Source organism: Geotrypetes seraphini, chromosome 12 (assembly GCF_902459505.1).
Source record: "Geotrypetes seraphini chromosome 12, aGeoSer1.1, whole genome shotgun sequence".
Classification (NCBI taxonomy): domain Eukaryota; kingdom Metazoa; phylum Chordata; class Amphibia; order Gymnophiona; family Dermophiidae; genus Geotrypetes; species Geotrypetes seraphini.
In genome coordinates this window covers 57,744,690-57,763,276 of record NC_047095.1, presented here as the reverse complement: position 1 = coordinate 57,763,276, position 18,587 = coordinate 57,744,690, and the positions used below count along the sequence as shown (strand labels likewise).

Genomic DNA, 18,587 nt, shown 5'->3' with positions numbered 1-18,587 from the left:
TCGTTTACAATGGGGATTCTTGAAAAATTCCACAGTAGCCGTCAAGTGTTGAACATATGACTGAAAGGCCAGGAGCTACGCCGAGTTCAGGAATCCTTGGTTGCAGATCACAAGTGTGCAAGTATGTCAGAGTTGCAAGTGACTCGGTTCCTAGGCAGAAACTTAGCCAGTCCTAGGACTTTCCTTCCAGTGCATTATAGCATATTCCAACTGAAATCAATACCACAGGTATCAAAATGCATCTGAAGGAGTGAAAGGAAGTTGGGACTGGCTTACAATTTGTCTCCAGGAGCCAGATTCCTTAGCAGGTCTAGGCAGACTGACCCTGATTATGTTTAAGCTCTAGCTTCTAAGAACATCTCAGTAAAAAGGAGCCGAAACACAGGATCGATTGAGAATTATGTAACCAGCTCCCCAAATTGTAATTTTTCCTGGAAATGTCCAGTTATCTTCTGATGTAATCCGCCTAGAACTGAAAGGTACAGGCGGAATAGAAGTTAGTAATGTAACGTAACTTGGAACCAAATGATTATCTTAGCAGTAATCTCTAATGGATACAAAAAAAAAAAGCAAAAAAGAACTCTTCAATTTTTAAAACTTATTTATTTAAATTTTTAAAAAAACTTGATGCAGTTTTAATTTTGGGGCCTGTTTTTTTTTTTGTTTTTTTTTTTAACAAGTTTGTCAAAGCTCTTGAAAAGTATTCCAAAAGGAATTCCAGTCAGGGGGTGGTAAACTTCCCCCATCTGCTACCCCAACCTCCCAAATAAACCAAAATCTCAATGGAGTGGAACCGGGTGTTTAAAGCAGGCACAATTCAGTTAGAAACATGATGAGGTGATTAACCTCCAGATCAACTTCTAGGTCAAAAATTACAAATTTCGCACAGATATTTCAGTTTCAGTTTCATTTTTTTTTTTTAAATCAGCAGTTTCATACCAACTATATTTCCGGAAACATCTGTTAGGAAGTCCCATGCTCTTGCTCCATAGACTGGACTAAAAAATCTTTAGATTACATATAGTTTGTCTATAGAGAGCTACACATACAAAAAATAAATACTCTCAACCCTTGTAAAATGTATACAGAACAAATTATTTTCAGAATAGAATATTAATAAATACTCTAAAAAAATGTTACCAATTCTTCTGTTGATGAATAGCCACAAAGCATGTTCATTATATTTACAAAATCTTCTATAAATATAATATTTTAAAATGACAGCTAGCAACCTCTGTCATGGTTGTTCTGTACATTGAGTTAGTTGCTCGTCAGTAGAATTATAGTGCAACAAGTCAAAAGTGTGTATAAAACATTATACATAGACACTCTCACATCCTTTGGATGTTTTCAGTTCATTTTAACTTTGTGGTATCCCTCTGCAATGTCGGTAAGGAGCGCTGGTTTCCACAAGTGAAGAGAGTCTGGGTAATGCATATTAGGCCAGTAACAGCGGAGCTGGATCAGTCGATTACGGTAAGCCGTCATCTTCCAGGCTTACTGCTACGCGCTGGCGTGGAAGAAAAAAAAATAAATTATACAAAATGCTGCTTATATTCCGTGACTTCCTACTGGCCTTATCAAATGTGAGGCCCTGTGCAGAGCAGTTTGGAAGCCTCTCCCTGCCTCTAAACTTCACCCCCACCTTAAAATATGCATTTCTACGTCAAGGACTCGGGCAGCAGCAGTTCACATAGGCCCTCTGTAAGGATGCTTGTCTAGGGATGTCAAATTTTCCTTTCGGAAAATTCGGACCCCCTAGCCCCGCCCCCAGGCTGCCTGCTCTTGTCAGGCAGGAAGTCCACACATGCGTGGACACTGCGTGATGACGGCACGTGTGCATAACATGATCACGTGAGGGCCCCGCATGCGTGGTCTTCCTCCCTGCCCGACCCAGCTTTTTTGCAGCTCAGTTTCTAAAATAAACCATACAAGCCCTTTCTTTTGAAGATTGGCTAGCGCAAAGAAAGTACAACTTGTGTCCCTGCTATTTGTTTGGACAAGTACTTCTTAAATCAGTGCCACGACACATTAAACCTAGTGGCCACGGCTCAAGGCATCCGGAAGTGCACAGACATTGCCATGATGATGTCACGTGCATGTGTGACATCATCACAATGCCCGTCCGGGCATGTGCAAAGGCCCTCCAAATGGGCCCTGAGACGCCAGTGGGGGCTGCCAGCAGGGAAGAGGGCCAGAGAGAAGGAGAGGTGCTGGCTGATTGCCTACAGGACGTGCCTCTCGCCGCAAGAGGCACGTTTTGTAGGCAGTCAGCTGGAGCCTTTCCTCTTCCCCAATGTGCCTTGGCACACCTGAAATCTCAGGAGGCACACAGAAGCTTCCTGCGCCAACAATTGGATGTCAGAAGAGGAACCGCACGCCCCTTTTTTCATAGTGGGATAATTCAGGCCGCTGTATCAGGGATGAAGACTATGGGCAGTGAAGAAAAACAATGGACTGTGCAGTAGTTGACTTCTGCACCAAAGATGACTTCAAGATTCATTCTTTGGTCTTAAAATGTTATCTGAGTCAAATGAGATGTTACAACTGGGTTCTGAGGGACATTGCCTCACAATGGCAAGAGTCCTGATGGCGAGTACAGACACCCCTTTGTGGGCGTCCATACCTAGCCATCTTTCTGTCTCGGACAACCTCTGAAGCTGGGTTAACCATGCCATATCCCTGCATTGGCAGAAGCTATCTACAAGAAAGCAACGCTGTATTTTAGAAAAAAAGAAGGACCCCCCAAAAAAAAAAAAACAAAACAAAACAGCATTGGTCCAACAGTTACTGTAGAAGAGATCTTAGTTCAAAATTTCTGCAAGAGGTTTGTTTCAGCACATGTTTGGCAAAATAAAAAGAACAAAAGAGGATTTGCGCAGGACGGGCCTTGCGTGTTCAGACCTTTAGTTCTGAGCTCTGGAAGAGCGTTCTGTCCCGATGCTGTTAGATGATGCCACCACCCACTTCTGTGCCCAATTCAATTCTGCTAATCAGAGAAAATACTGTATTTTATATTTTCTCTAAATGGGGATAAAGCTTTTCATATATCAGGCGCATGGTAGGCGGGGGTAGGCAATTCCGGTCCTCGAGAACCACAGGCAAGTCAGGTTTTCAGGATATCCACAATGAATATGTATGAGATGGATTTGCATGCACTGCCTCCTTGAGATGCAAACCTATCTCATGCATATTGATTGTGGATATCCTGAAAACATGACCTGCCTGTGGCTCTCGAGGACAGGAATTGCCTAACCCTGGGCTAGTGGAACCAATATGGAAATTTAGCGTACAGGGAAGTCATTAACTACAATATGGCATTACGTCATGATGTATTTAATTACCAAAAGAAACCCTGAAAACTTACTGCTGGGTAGACATGTCCGATTTGTGCCGTCGTCCTTCCAACATGGATTTCATTTTCGTCCTCCTCTTCTGTTGTCTTTCTATAAACAGGATTGTCAAAATTCATGCTTTTCGTGTTCTTCCGTTTCCAGTTTCTCCAAATCAGATAGCCTCCCATACACAGCAGGCCCATTGCCACTGAAGAACAAAAGCAGAACTTTTCACATGACCTCTGCAGTGCAACGGCAGGCCAAATGATGAAAACATTTAGGGCAGTGGTCCTCAACCCTGTCTTGAAGGATCACCAGCCACTTGGGTTTTTTCAGGATAGCCCTAATGACTATGCATGGGGCAGATTTGTATGCCTGCCACCTCCAGTATACGCAAATCTCTCTCGTGCATAGTCATTAGGGCAATCATGAAAACCCGACTGGCTGGTGGTCCTCCAGGACAGGATTGGGAATCACTGATTTAGGGCATATTACCAATTAGGAAACATGTTATTTCAGCCCCATACATGTCAGCAAAGGCAAATAGATTTTTCTTATTTTCCTTTGAGGAAAGGCAAATAGAAACATACTGTAGAAATAAGATGGCCCATCCAGTCTGCCCATCTGATACACAAAGCTCACAAGTCAGTATTGTGGAAACCCACATGGCTACTACTGAATAGATTCATACCTATTAGATATGTAAATTAGAGAATGACACGGTGACAAAATTAATCACCGTCCCCGTCCCCGCGGATAACCGCGGGAAACCATCTTCATGTCATTCTTTAAAGAGAGAGGGAAGAATCAGAGTATGAATGGCCACAACCACTGACCCGCAAGCTTTGCTTTGAAGAATGCTGGTGTAGAAGGACCGAGGTTGAAATAGACACTAGAAAATGACATGGGATTATTTCCCGCGGTTATCCGCGGGGAAGGGAACGGTGATGAATTTTGTCACCGTGTCATTCTCTAATGTAAATATTTTAAGTAAAAATGAATGAACTTTTTAAGGAACTTAGTACTTAGCCCCGAGGAGACGTTTATCCTGTACCTAGTTTCTGCATGGCCTGAATATTGATATTTGGTCCTATTCATCAGGTTGGCTTCACCCCCACATTTTTCAAATGGGGGTCAAATATTAGCCAACGAAGGCAAAGACTTCACCCAATAAGGGCTATCGCTATCAAACTGAGCTTGCTACAGGGGGTCCTTGAATGATACCGCTGGTATAAATACACAGCAAGACACTGCTACAGAGCTTCACTTCTCAGCACCGCCGAAACGTACCAAATCATAAGATGAGCTCACAGAGAGATGCATCAGGCATCGTTCTATGAAACAAGACTAACCCTTGGAGCATTGCTTGCTTCTAAAGGGCATGCTATTTTTAAAAAAAGGAGAATTCATTTTCTCTTCTTAAGTAGGAAGGCGGCATGATCGGGTTACTAAAGCGTTTTAAACTGCAGAGCAGGACAAATCTCAAGCCCTCCTCTGCATCACCAATTATGTGCAACGCTGCATATGTCACTATTTCCCTGTGCCTCAATTACTCAAACACAGAAGGGTACAAACAGTTTTCATATAGTTGTCTAAGGGCCCGAGCGGCTTGGCAACACTACCTTGGGATTCTCATCAGATGAAAGGCACGCTGTAAAGCCGAACCTTTTTTTTAAAAATTACACTTCCACCTCCGTATTCGCAGGGCTTCGGGGCAGAGTCAGCCCGCGAATATGAAAAAACTGTGAATAATATTCGGGCCAGTTCTGCCCCTAACCCCTGCTTCCCCCGGCTATTTTAAGCCCTGAAAGCATCCCCCCTTAAGCTTTACCTGGTGGTCTAGCGGATTTTCAGGCAGGAGCGATCTTCCCACGCTCTTGCCCCATGCCAATCGCTCACAGGAAATGGCTGCCTTGAGCTTCCGTAGTCTCTCGAGCCATTTCCTGTGAGCGATCTGCACGGGGCCGGAGCGTGGGACGATCGTTCCTGCCCCGAAAACCCGCTAGACCACCAGGTAAGGCTTAAGGGGGGGGCTTACAGGGCTTAAAATAGCCTGAAAACTGAAAGTGTTTTTTCTTCGTTTAAAACCGCGAATAAGCGAATCCGTAGAAACGGAATTCGCGAATACGGAGGGGAAGTGTACTATAATTAAAATATATTTCACACCGAGATACAGCTATAAAGTTTTTTTGTCAAAAGTGCTTACCAATAGGAACAATTACACCAATTATCGCTGCCGTGACTGTAGATCCTAAACCGTAGCTTTGGGTTCCATCTGCAAAGACAGGTTCAATGAATACGCAGTTGGTAGAAGATGAGCCCCCTTATCACTTACAAGTTTTAAATACACCAAAAACCGCTAAAAGAAAAACTAAAACTCCAGCCCCCTCACAACTTCAGCATTTAGAGAGAAAAAAAACAACAACCCTGTTAAAATGTCTATAAAATGTTGGTGTATCAGGATTGACAACAGGCACTGACGCACCATGACCTCTGTTTTAAAAACACAGCAGTACGTTCAACATGTGTGCATAACTTCCAGCACTTATCTACCGAGATATGTACACTTTAGCAAAGAAGAACTTTGACATTATGCACACATATTTTATAAAATAGATGTGTTCATTACTACTCTGTGTCTGCTCAAACTGTGTCCCTAGATTACCACATGTAAGCTGCGCAATAGAGAATGACAAGGTGAAGGGGGGGGGGGAAATTTGTCCCTGTCCCTGTGGGAACTCATTTTCCTGTCCCTGCGAGTTCTTTTCCTGCCCCTGCTCCATTCCTGCATGCTCTGTCCTCATCTGCACAAGCCTCAAACACTTGAAAATCCTAAGTAGCAGCATTCTAGAGCTCAGATTGTGATGTCATAATGCCTCATTCCACCAATGCCTAAACTCTGTCCTCATCTGCACAAGCCTCAAACACTTGAAAATCCTAAGTAGCAGCATTCTAGAGCTCAGATTGTGATGTCATAATGCCTCATTCCACCAATGCCTAAACTCTGTCCTCATCTGCACAAGCCTCAAACACTTGAAAATCTGTTCGAGGCTTGTGCGGTTAAGGCAGAGCTTACAGGAATGGAGCAGGGACAGTGACAAAACTCATGGGGATGGGATGAGGAAACCGAGTTCCTGCGGGGACGGGAACAAATTTGTCCCCGTGTCATTGTCTACTGTGCACCTACTTCTTACCTGCAGTGTTGTAGTAGTGGAGGAGAGAGGGCGGAACGTCCTGGGTGCCATCTTGGTGGGGGCGCTGGCATTTCTCCCCCCCCCCCAGCTATGCGCCTTCAATTCACCCCCACTGTACCTCTAGCTTTTCGCTGGCGTGAGCAGCAACTCCAAACTGCTCTTCGTGCCGGCCTCAGCGCTCCCCTCTAATGTCACTCCTGGGTCCTGCGACTAGGAAGTGACGTCAGAAGGCTGATGCTGGCGCAGACAGCAAGTTAAGAGATGCTGCTCGTGCTGGTGGAGCTAAACAGGTACAGGGAAGGGGCAGACACATGGTAGGGGGTGGAGGAAAAGAGGGTGAGGGGGGGGGCGTCTCCCACGCCCGCTATGCCACTGCTTCCCTGTACATGTGATTACACTTCTCCCTCGGTATTCACGGGGGATAGGGGCAGAGCCAGACCACGAATGGAGAAAAACTGCGATTATCTTCTGGTCTGGCTCTGACCCACCCCCGCCTCCCTCCCGCCTTCCCCCCGGCATCCACAGCAGTCATTTCCTATTGGCGATCTGCACGGAGCAGGAGCACAGGAAGATCGTTCCTGCCCCAAAAGCCCGCTAGACCACCAGGTAAGGCCAGGAGGAAGGCTGGAGAGAGGCGGGAACATGCTAAACTATGGGGGGGGGGGGTTTCCTCCCCCCCCCAAAAATCACAAATATGTGAAATCGTGAGTGTCAAAACCGCGAATGGGGAGGGGGAAGTGTACATATTTTAGAAAAGCCCTTTTTCTCGGCTTTACAAGCTTTATTTTTTTTGAATTTGTTTTGAATCTGTCTCCTATCAACTTTTCCGAGTGCCCTCTTGTTCTTTTATTATTCGAGAGTTTGAAGAATCTGTCCCTCTCCACTCTCTCTATGCCCTTCATGATCTTATAAGTCTCTATCATATCCCCTCTAAGTCTTCTCTTCTCCAGGGAAAATAGACCCAGCTTCTCCAATCTCTCAGCATATGACAGGTTTTCCATACCTTTTATCAGACGCGTCGCTCTCCTCTGAACCCTCTCGACTAATGCCATATCCTTCTTAAGGTACGGCGACCAATATTGGACGCAGTACTCCAAATGCGGACGCACCATTGCCCGATACAATGGCAGGATAACCTCTTTCGTTCTGGCTGTAATACCCTTTTTGATTATACCAAGCATTCTATTCGCAGCGGCCGCTAAGAGAGCGAATAGAATGCTTGGTATAATCAAAAAGGGTATTACAGCCAGAACGAAAGAGGTTATCCTGCCATTGTATCGGGCAATGGTGCGTCCGCATTTGGAGTACTGCGTCCAATATTGGTCGCCGTACCTTAAGAAGGATATGGCATTAGTCGAGAGGGTTCAGAGGAGAGCGACGCGTCTGATAAAAGGTATGGAAAACCTGTCATATGCTGAGAGATTGGAGAAGCTGGGTCTCTTTTCCCTGGAGAAGAGAAGACTTAGAGGGGATATGATAGAGACTTATAAGATCATGAAGGGCATAGAGAGAGTGGAGAGGGACAGATTCTTCAAACTCTCGAATAATAAAAGAACAAGAGGGCACTCGGAAAAGTTGATAGGAGACAGATTCAAAACAAATACTAGGAAGTTCTTTTTTACCCAACGTGTGGTGGACACCTGGAATGCGCTTCCAGAGGATGTGATTGGGCAGAGTACGGTACTGGGCTTCAAGAAAGGATTAGACAAATTCCTACTGGAAAAGAAGATAGAGGGGTATAGATAGAAGATTACTGCACAGGTCCTGGACCTGCTGGGCCACCGCGTGAGCGGACTGCTGGGCACGATGGACCTCGGGTCTGACCCAGCAGAGGCATTTCTTATGTTATGTTCTTATGTTATGTTCTTATAGAAATTCTCCTCTTTGAGAGCAATTTTCAAAAGCCATCCTATATAATAATACCCTTAGCGTGCATGCGCACTTCAATCTTTGTGGCTCCGTGCATCCATAGCCGGCAGGAGTGTGCATGCTCGCTTACAACGGCCCCATACTCGCGGACCCCAAGGTGATGTTGTGCGGTCTGGCTGGCTCCCTTACACTCCATGCTCGAAGTTTATTTTTAAGTTCAAAGCCGATGCTGCGGCTCCTCTCACGAGCCGCACCTGCGTCAGAGAAGGCTTCTGATGCAGACGGGGATCATGAGAGGAGCTCAGCGGCAACTTTAAACTTAAAAATAACTCCGGCAATGGACTAAGGGAGCCAGCCAGACTGCGGGACGGGAAGGAGGGGAGGGGGAAATGCTGCTGCACAGAGAAGTGGAGGGGGAGGGAATGCTGCTGTGGTTTCTGCACAGGGAAGTGGGGTGGGGGGAGGGAAATGCTCCTGCACGGGGAAGTGGGGGGGAGGGAAATGCTGCTGTTGCATAGGGGGCAGGGAGAGAGACAGATAGAAAGACAGACAGACAGCATGAGGGAGGGAGAAGTAAAGAAAGATAGACAGCGATAGGGAGATAGAAAGAAAGGAAGAAAGACACAGGGACAGGGAGAGAGACAAAAAAACAGATAGACAAAGGGGGCCAGGGAGAGAGACAGACAGAAAGAAATACAGCGGTAGGGAGAGAGACAGAAAGAAAGAGATAGAGGTAGGGAGAGAGAAAGACAGAAAGAAAGAAAGACAAACAGACATATACTAGCACCCATTAATGTAACGGGCTTAAAGACTAGTTTAATAATAATAATAATAACAATAATAATATATTCTTATATACCGCCAGATCTCGAATGGTTCTAGGTGGTTCACAGCAGATAAGGCTGAACATTCAGCACATTTACAGTTCATAAAAAAGACATCTAATTTATAACATTTTTATTGAAGAAATCAGTAAACATACAATAATATAATACAATAAAATAGTAATTAAAATAAAATTCATCATATAATTTCCATCAAATATCTTTCATTTCTTCAAAATATATTTCCAAAATAACCATTATATCTCTCAATACTCTCCCCTAATTCCTACCCCCCTTCCCTTTTCCCTATTCATCTCTCACCCCCTAAAATACATCTAAAATGCATATTATATTATGAAAAGCATTAGGGAGCTTAGGCTACAAATTTGTCAAATAGTTGTGTGTTTAATAATTTTCTATTGGTTACAGAAAGATCTTCCTAGTTTTTGGCATTGGAAGAATCAACTCCATCGTTTAATTTTGTTTGAGGTTTGGGAGGTTTGTAGATTTCCTAGACAAACTCGTCTCTTTTTGAAAATGTGGGATCCCTATATTCAAAATCTTTCCTCTAGAGCACGAAGTATGATTCTTAATGTTTTACATTGAAGCTTTGGAAACAATCATTGCATTCCAACATCTGGTAATTGGTGTCACCTTCCATTCAGGGGGAGGGGAGGGAATAGGGGGGATGATTGTAATTTGTTTGGAAATATTTGAATGGTATATTTGTTTAATTCAATCAATACAATGTTATAATTGGTACTAAAAGGAAAGGGGGGAAGGAAGGGGGGAAGGGGGCAAGGGAACAGAGGGGGGGTGTAGAGAGGAATAAAATAGGTCATATGGAAATATATTTTGGAGGAATGATAGAAATATGTAAGGATATATTATAATTGTGAATCAAATTGTAATGAATATCTCTGTTTTATTTTATTGTATATATATATTTGATTCCTTGAATAAAATGTTATAAAATAATAATTTTCTAAAAAAGTAATAGGATGAGACTCCTGGCATAATTTCTCCAAACCAGGCGTTCATTTTAGCTGCCTGGAAAGAGAGAGTTCTATCAAGAAATCTCTTAAAACGACACCATTTGACAGTTGGATATGTAAATAACAGGACTCTATGTGCAATTCTGGAGGCCACATTACAGTAAAGATGTGTGCAGAATTGAATCGGTTCAACGGACGGCCACCAGGATGATCTCGGGGCTCAAGGGTCTCTCGTACGAAGAGAGACTGAACAAATTGCAGCTCTATACTCTCGAGGAACGTAGGGAGAGGGGAGACATGATCGAAACATTTAAGTACCTCACGGGACGTGTCGAAGTGGAAGATGATATTTTCTTTCTCAAGGGACCCTCGGCCACAAGAGGGCACCCGCTCAAACTCAGGGGCGACACCAGAAAGTATTTCTTCACAGAGAGAGTGGTTGATCATTGGAACAAGCTTCCAGTGCAGGTGATCGAGGCAGACAGCGTGCCAGACTTTAAGAATAAATGGGATACCCATGTGGGATCCCTACGAGGGTCAAGATAAGAAAATTGGGTCATTAGGGCATAGACAGGGGGTGGGTAAGCAGAGTGGGCAGACTTGATGGGCTGTAGCCCTTTTCTGCCGTCATCTTCTATGTTTCTATGTTTATGTTTCTATGTTACGTGTGGGCTTATTTGAGTGATTTAAGGCTGTTTGAAAATTGTTCCCCCTTTCTTGAGATAAGAGTGCACACAGGGTCAAATGGGGTAGAATTCGGTGAGAGGAGGCAACAACATGTATAGTTCTGCATTCCCAAATTACAAGGATTATTTTCCATGGAAAAAAAAAAAATTACCCATAGAAAAATCAGGTGCAAATTCCTCCAGGTATTTTTCCCTGGACCATTTTTAAGGGAAGCTGACTCCAAATTTGAAAATCCACAGGTATTTTGCACCTCCCCTTGCCTTTTCGAGCCCACTTTCTTTAACTGCCAAACTACAGGCTAGGTTAAGAGTGGGCAACTCCAGTCCTCGAGGGCCGGAATCCAGTCGGATTTTCAGGATTTCCCCAATGAATATGCATTGAAAGCAGTGCATGCAAATAGATCTCATGCATATTCATTGGGGAAATCCTGAAAACCAGACTGCATTCCAGCCCTCAAGGACCGGAGTTGCCCACCCTTGGGATAGGTAGTACAGCTCTGGGGGGAAGGCATGTTAAGAGGAGCTTTGGAGCAGGACTGCAGGAAGCGGGGGGGGGGGGGGGGGGGTGCAATTCTAATAACAAAGAGGCAACATGTAATTGAATCCCTCTCCTCTGTAGCACCTTTCCTATAAATTGATGGCAACCATTAATATCTGTACGATAAACAACATATGGGGGAGAGGAGTTATCAAGCTGCATTAAGGCAAGAAACATTTACAGTCAAACTTCGGTTTACGAGTGCGCCGGTTTGCGAGTGTTTTGCAAGACGAGCAAAACATTTGCAAAATCGGCACCTCGGAAACCGAGTTTGACTCGATTTACGAGCGCCATCCCCCGCGATCCGGCATCCCACCCCCCCACTTGCGTCGTGTCGTGTGTGTCCCCCCCCCCCCGATCCTACATCCCCCCGAGCACTGAAATGAAATCCCTTACCCTGATTGGGCACCGGCACCAACACCAACGCATAGGACATGCCGGTGCCCGAAGATCCTCCCTCTTCTGGGTTGGGCTGGGCGGTGCAGCGGAGATCCTCCTTCTTGCCTGTGCTGGGCTGGATTGGGCTGAGCATTTGCGCATGCTCAAGGTCTTCTGGTCTCGCTCTCTCCAAGATTCTCAGATTCAGAATCTCGGAGAGAGCGAGACCAGAAGGCCTTTAGCATGTGCAAATGCTCAAGGCCCAGTCCAGCCCAGCACAGGCAAGAGGGAGGATCTCCGACGCACCGTCCAGCCCAGAAGAGGGAGGTTCTTCGGGCACTGGCACCGGCATGTCCTATGCGTTGGTGCTGGTGCCGGTACCCAATCAGGGTAAGGGATTTCGTTTCGGTGCTCGGGGGGGGGGAGGGGGGGGATGTAGAATCACGGGGGAGGGGGCGCGACATGAGCGGTGGGGAGGATGCCGGTTCGCAGGGGGGGATGCTGGATCGCGTGAGGGGGGTATGGAGCAGCATTGGTGGCCTCGGGGGGGGGGGGGGGGGAGGAGGTGGAACGGATCAAAGCGAGTTTCCCTTATTTCCTATGGGGAAACTCACTTTGATATACGAGCAATTTGGTTTACAAGCTTACTTCTGGAACGAATTATGCTCGTAAACCAAGGTTCCACTGTATTTGTTTATTTCGATTTCTATCCCGTTCTCCCAGAAGCTCAGAATGGGTTACAAGTAGACATTTACAATCGTTTCATAATTGCAGCCTTTTAAGTCTCTAATGCAAGTTGTCTTGCTATAATGCAGCGATATTTAGATCGCCGTGCGTTGCTTCGGAATGAGATGCAAAATATGCAAATTCATGTAAAGCAGCTCATTAGTACGAGGGCTATTTTGAAGGAGTTTAGTACAAGACTGTTGCACCTGAATACGAGTACTTTTTATGAATAAAGGTCTGATACTTTTTGAACAGCCCTCGTATTTAAAAATCAGAATGTGGCTTGTGGTGAATCCTGGGGGCAAACCGCAAGTCATATTATGGCTAGACAACGAGGATTAAATAATCACAGCATTTATTGTACCGGGAGCAGTAGCTTAGGCCAGTGGTTCCCAACCCTGTCCTGGAGGAACACCAGGCCAATTGGGTTTTCAGGCTAGCCCTAATGAATATGCATGAAGCAAATTTGCATGCCTATCACTTCCATCATATGCAAATCTCTCTCATGCATATTCATTAGGGCTAGCCTGAAAACCCGATTGGCCTGGTGTTCCTCCAGGACAGGGTTGGGAATCACTGGCTTAGGCTAAGACTGAATGGGCCCTGGGTGGATAAATTTAGATGGGCCCCTATTACACTATCTCTCCCAAGTGGGGACTGGAGGGGGAGGGGCAGATAAATGACAGACATATGAAGGCAGAAATGAATTTGAAACCTCAAGTCAGACCAGCTGAAGCAGAAATGCAAACAAAGAGTCACTTACAGTGCTGGGATAAACTGCCGTTTTCAGTACTCAGGACTCTGGGGACTGCGTGTTGGGTGGTAGATGAGTGAGCCCCTGTGGTACTGGAGACTTTTAATACTGTGGTGGCCTTGGCACCTTCGGTAGCAGAGTCTCCACTGGCGGTGGTAGTAGGGCTTCTGGCGGCGGTGGGACCAGTGGCATTGGAAGTGGGTGAGGTTTGAATTGTAGTAAATAGTGGCAGAGGAGTTGATGCAAACCCAGCTAAAAAACACAAACAAACCCCAAACAAGTCATGAAAGAACTCTTGAATGCATACTGAAAAGAAAACGCAGTGTCACCACCAAGAGCTAGTGCTTATTCATGGTGGTTAATCACTACTGCAGCGCTTCCAGTCGTACGTAGCGCTGTACAGAGTCACAAAGAAGAAAACAGTCCCTGTTCAAAAGAGCTTACAATTAGAGAATGACACGGTCACATTAAAGTAGCCATTTTGGTATTTTAATTAGAATTTATATACTGCTTTCCTGGAACCCAACCATCTAACTCAGGGATCTCAAAGTCCCTCCTCGAGGGCCGCAATCCAGTCGGGGGTTTCAGGATTTTCCCAATGAATATGCACGAGATCTATTTGCATGCACTGCTTTCATTGTATGCTAATAGATCTCATGCATATTCATTGGGAAAATCCTGAAAACCCGACTGGATTGCGGCCCTCAAGGAGGGACTTTGAGATCCCTGATCTAACTGGTTAACAGCGAAAACATATAACACATTCCCACATAAAATTAATATTCATGGACTTCTGGCAGAGCTAGCCACCAAGATGGCCACGGCTTAGGGGAGCTCCATGTCCACTGTAATCCCCCGAAGAAGCATAAAACCCTGCTGGGGCAAAGACGATAGCAGGAGCAACCCTGAGGGAAGAACAGAAGCAGCTCGAGAGGCTGCAATGCCTGGACCCGTAGCTCCCCAAGTGAGAATGAACAGTGGTGAGTAGCAGGAACAAGCAGCCATGAGCCGCGGAGGGATATGTGATCCAGAGATGCACAGGTCAGCAGAGATAGCTCCACCTGAGGTCCAGCGGAGGGCCCCGTTGATCGGGGTTGGGAGATCGAGGGGCGGCCGACAGTGGCAGCACACTCCAAGACCCCTATGGTGTATTATAGGAGGGAGTCAGCTCACAATGAACTGCTCAACCGGGCTGGGTTCGTAGCTTAGTGGCAGAGACCACACTGGCCTAGAGACTTTTAGTGAAGTCTGTACTGAAGAGGTCGTCACATTATTGATCTCCGTCCCAGTTGACCCCCCTCCTTCCCCCCATGCCCCTTGTGTGAAACAGCTGCAGGAACACCCACAGAAAGATGGCTGCCTGAGGCGGGGATAACTCGTGGTAGCCGAGTGTTTTTTTATACCTGTTCTCGGCGCAATATTGGTGGCTCCTGTTCTCAGTACTGCATGTGCCGATCACGGGAATGCCTATATTGCTGCCGGATATTCAATGAGACCAGAGTGCATGAAGGCAGCATAGCAGTGGAGCCACACAGAGCTTATTGTAAAGCAGAAGGGACTAGAACAGGGGTGGGAAACTCCGGTCCTCGAGGGCCGGAATCCAATCGGGTTTTCAGGATTTGCCCAATGAAAGCAGTGCATGCAAATAGATTTCATGCATATTCATTGGGGAAATCCTGAAAACCCGATTGGATTCCGGCCCTCGAGGACCGGAGTTGCCCATGTCTGGGCTAGAACCCTAGACCACCTGACAAGGAGATTCTCACACATTGCTTAATGCAGTGGAGAGGAGACCCAGAGCTAAAACCAGAAAGGCGAGGCCTTGTTGGAGGAAGGTTGGATTCGGGGGTGGGGGGGAGGTCTCTGTTGCTGACGTGCTCCTGCTCCTTGAACCCTTCTCTTGCCCCTTTACCTTGGCTACAACGCTGAAACAAGTAAAGCCAAAAGTGGGGCCTTCAATAAAAAAGATCTCCTCGGTGCAATCAGCTAAAACATAAATGTCCCCATTTTACTCACCGCAAACATCTTTGGCTGCTCTATTGGATAGTTTTTGAGAATAGAGGGACTTTTCAGGTTTTAGACTGAATTACATCAAATCTACATCAAATCGGAGATAGCTGGCAAGGTGTGTTCCCTTTTAAAATGAGCGGGATACTCTATATATTTAGGTGTAATAATTGCTCATTTATTTCTAGATTGTATCTGCGCTGGTTCAATGTGGGCTTGGGATTTGGGAAATTCTTGGAGGAATGTGGACACGGGAGGAAGGAAGGGTGAGCAGTTATTGTAAACTTGTGTAACCCTATTTAGGAGGGTATAAATATAGCACACTTAGGGCTAGATGCACTAAAAATGGTCGTTAAGACCGTACAGGTCACTGTGAGCTGATTTTTTTGGCCGATTTCTACACAGCGATCGATGTTCAAGCAGCTGCCCATACAAATTAGTTTTGCAGAGGGCAGTCATAATCCCATCCGATTGCTCGCTTAGAAACCAACTCTCACACAGGCGTAGAGCCGGTTTGGGGAAGCCCCAAAATCAGCCAGCTGCCACTCAGCTGTTACACACGCACAATTTCTGCCCCATTAAAAAAAAGCGAGTCGAGCCGCCACTCCCCCCCCCATGATGCCCTGCCCAGCCCTCAAGACAACCCTTGAAAGAAAAATAGAGGCAGGAGGGTTGTCAACTCCCTCCTGCCTCTGCCTTGCCAGACCCCTTCTTCCCCTGCAGACTTAAATAAAAATCGGAGGAGGGATGCCCACGCCCTCCTGCCACCTGATGTCCCGCCAAACCACCCTGCACAGCCCCTAAACCATCCCCATACCTATACAGAAAGATGACAGCAGGAGGGATGCCCCAGTCCCTCCTGCTCACAGGCCTGCCACTCCAAAATGATGGACCTTCTCCTTCCTGGTGCAACCTGGGATGCATGGGGAAGAGGAAGGCCCGCCCCACCATTTTGGAGTGGCGGGCCTGCGAGCAGGAGGGACTGGGCATCCTTCCTGTTGTCATATTTCTGTACAGGTATCGTGGTAGTTTGTGGGGAGGGCATCCAGTACGCATCCCTCCTGCCAATTCTTTCTAAAGTAGGGGTGGGGAAAGGGGTTGGTCAGTTCAGTGAGGGGGGGGGGGGTTTGCAGATGCAGGTAGAAGTGGACATTCCTCCTGCCCATTTCACAATGCACTCATCCATCCAAAATATCCAGTAGACTGATGTACTTTTGCCAGTTTTGAATGTTGTCCTCTATTGTCACAGGGACTGCTGCAACACTGGCAGCCATTTTCCCTCCCTCCCTGGTCTGTGGCAGCCATTTTCCCTCCCTCCCTAGTCTGAGTGCATCACCTCTGCAGCCCATCCAAACCTAGATGGCCTTTAAAGACAGACAACTTAAAACCATGTTTGGCTCAAGTCACAGAAAAAGCTCACTAGAAGCCATTTTTACAAACACAGCTATAAATTCCATTGTCATTGTCCAGTGACATTTACAAACCATTCAATAATCTACAGCCCTGTCTTGTATTTTGTTATGGGAAGCCATTAGAAGAATTTACAGCCTTATTACAAACACTTCAGAGCACTTAATCTTATACAGACTAAAATAACAGCTATTTCTATGGACAAAAAAGCTATAATTAAGATTACTCACACATAACAAGTGATTAGAGGATTGAATGGTGGAATCGCTCCTGAACGTTCCACCAAAATGGAATTATAGTTTTTAAACTATAATCACACCCTGCAATAGTCAAGAATTCTGCTGAAATATTTTGGAACACAGAGCCTTTGAAATGTAGTGTGCCAGCTGAACCAGGTACCCTTGCTTAGGGTTACCAGAGGTCCGGACGGCTTTTCAAAGCCCGGCACTTTGTCATGCAACGCGGTGATATCACCCCATCACACCAACGCGTGTGCGAATGCCATCCAATGTCGCTCGTTGCTCATGCAGGTTGAGGGGGCATGGCATGGGCAGAATGGGGTGTGGCTGGCCAGGCGGGGCAGGCCTGGGGATGGGGCCATGGGTCCGGATTTTCCATTTGGAAAATCTGGTAACCCTAACCCTTGCTTTAAAACAAGCTCTCAATGTCTTGGTGGTAGCACGAGACTTATAGGGCCAAAAACGGCGCCTATGTTAGGTCGGGCCTAGTCAAATTCCGTGCACAACTCCAAATTGTTTAATTGACTTTAATTGGTGTTTTAATTGAAAATGCCATTAAAAGTCAATTCAAAGCAATTAATTTAACACTAATTGAATTTGTGCATGAAATTCAGCGAGGCACCTATCGACACCAGCAGATTCAGTGCTTGTGTGTGGGTTTGGAAATGTTGTGTGCAACATTTAAACAGGGATTGTGTTATAAAGATATTTATTCATTCATTTCTATACCATTCTCCCAGGGGAGCTCAGAATGGTTTACATGAATTTATTCAGGTACTCAAGCCTTTTTCCTTGTCTGTCCCTATCTATCTAATGTACCTGGGGTAATGAGGGGATTAAGTTACTTGCGCAAGGTCACAAGGCGCAGCGTGGGTTTGCTGAGACTGTAGCTTTAACCACTGGTTCAGCATTAGTGCCACTTGTGGCTATAAGGGAGATTTGGACTCCTTCCCTGATCACACATCTATCTTCTGCTTGAGTTGGTACTCACAAGAGAAGGCATCCCAACCACTACTCAACAGCGACACCTTCTGGCCAGACTCACAGCATATGCAAATTGAGCTGCAGTCTGTGTCGGCTGTAGCTCCTGGACAAGGCTTTTGTTGTTGGCCTTTGTTGTGGCTAATGGACAGAACAAACAGGCTAAAAAAATGAGAAAACCCCAGGTGTAACTGAATGAAGGTTTATGGCATGGCTGCCTCAGTATAGTCCAGTTAGAATCTGAAAGGAGAAGAAATGGCACCAAGAATACCGAAACCCATCCCTAATGCTTTAAGAATATGTACCCTAAAATAAAGCAGCTAGTCAAATTACATAAAAGGGAACATAAGAAAAATAATGTAATAACAAAAATGCAATCTCAAAAATATATCAATGTTATTAGCCTAGTGGTGAAGCTACCCACTGAAGCACATTTACTAATAGTGGAGAAAAAGTCTCAATTGCATTAAAAATACTTTCAATATCAGATGGCAACCCAACGGGCTATAAGCCAGTCAGTTTCCGTCTCAAAGGCAAAAAATTCCACAAAGTACAAAATGCTATTTTCAAAATGGCTTCTTCTCCTTCTCCACTATTAGTCAATGTGCTTCAGTGGGAGCTTCACCACTAGGCTAATAACATTGATGAGTA

General features: G+C 45.7%; 1 protein-coding gene across 5 annotated transcripts in view; it reads right to left on the bottom strand.

Moving 5' to 3' along the window:
* Positions 1–904: 904 nt before the first annotated feature.
* LRP8 (LDL receptor related protein 8) overlaps positions 905–18,587 on the bottom strand; it is a 390,473-nt gene continuing 372,790 nt past the window's right edge. For all 5 annotated transcript variants that reach the window (XM_033917173.1, XM_033917171.1, XM_033917172.1 and 2 more), the window contains 4 exons: positions 13,309–13,551; positions 5,542–5,610; positions 3,368–3,543; positions 905–1,510 (listed from right to left, as the gene is read on the bottom strand). In XM_033917173.1, the coding sequence (XP_033773064.1) occupies positions 1,472–1,510; positions 3,368–3,543; positions 5,542–5,610; positions 13,309–13,551 (527 nt within the window). In that variant the 3' untranslated portion in view covers positions 905–1,471. The remainder of the gene's footprint in view (positions 1,511–3,367; positions 3,544–5,541; positions 5,611–13,308; positions 13,552–18,587) is intronic.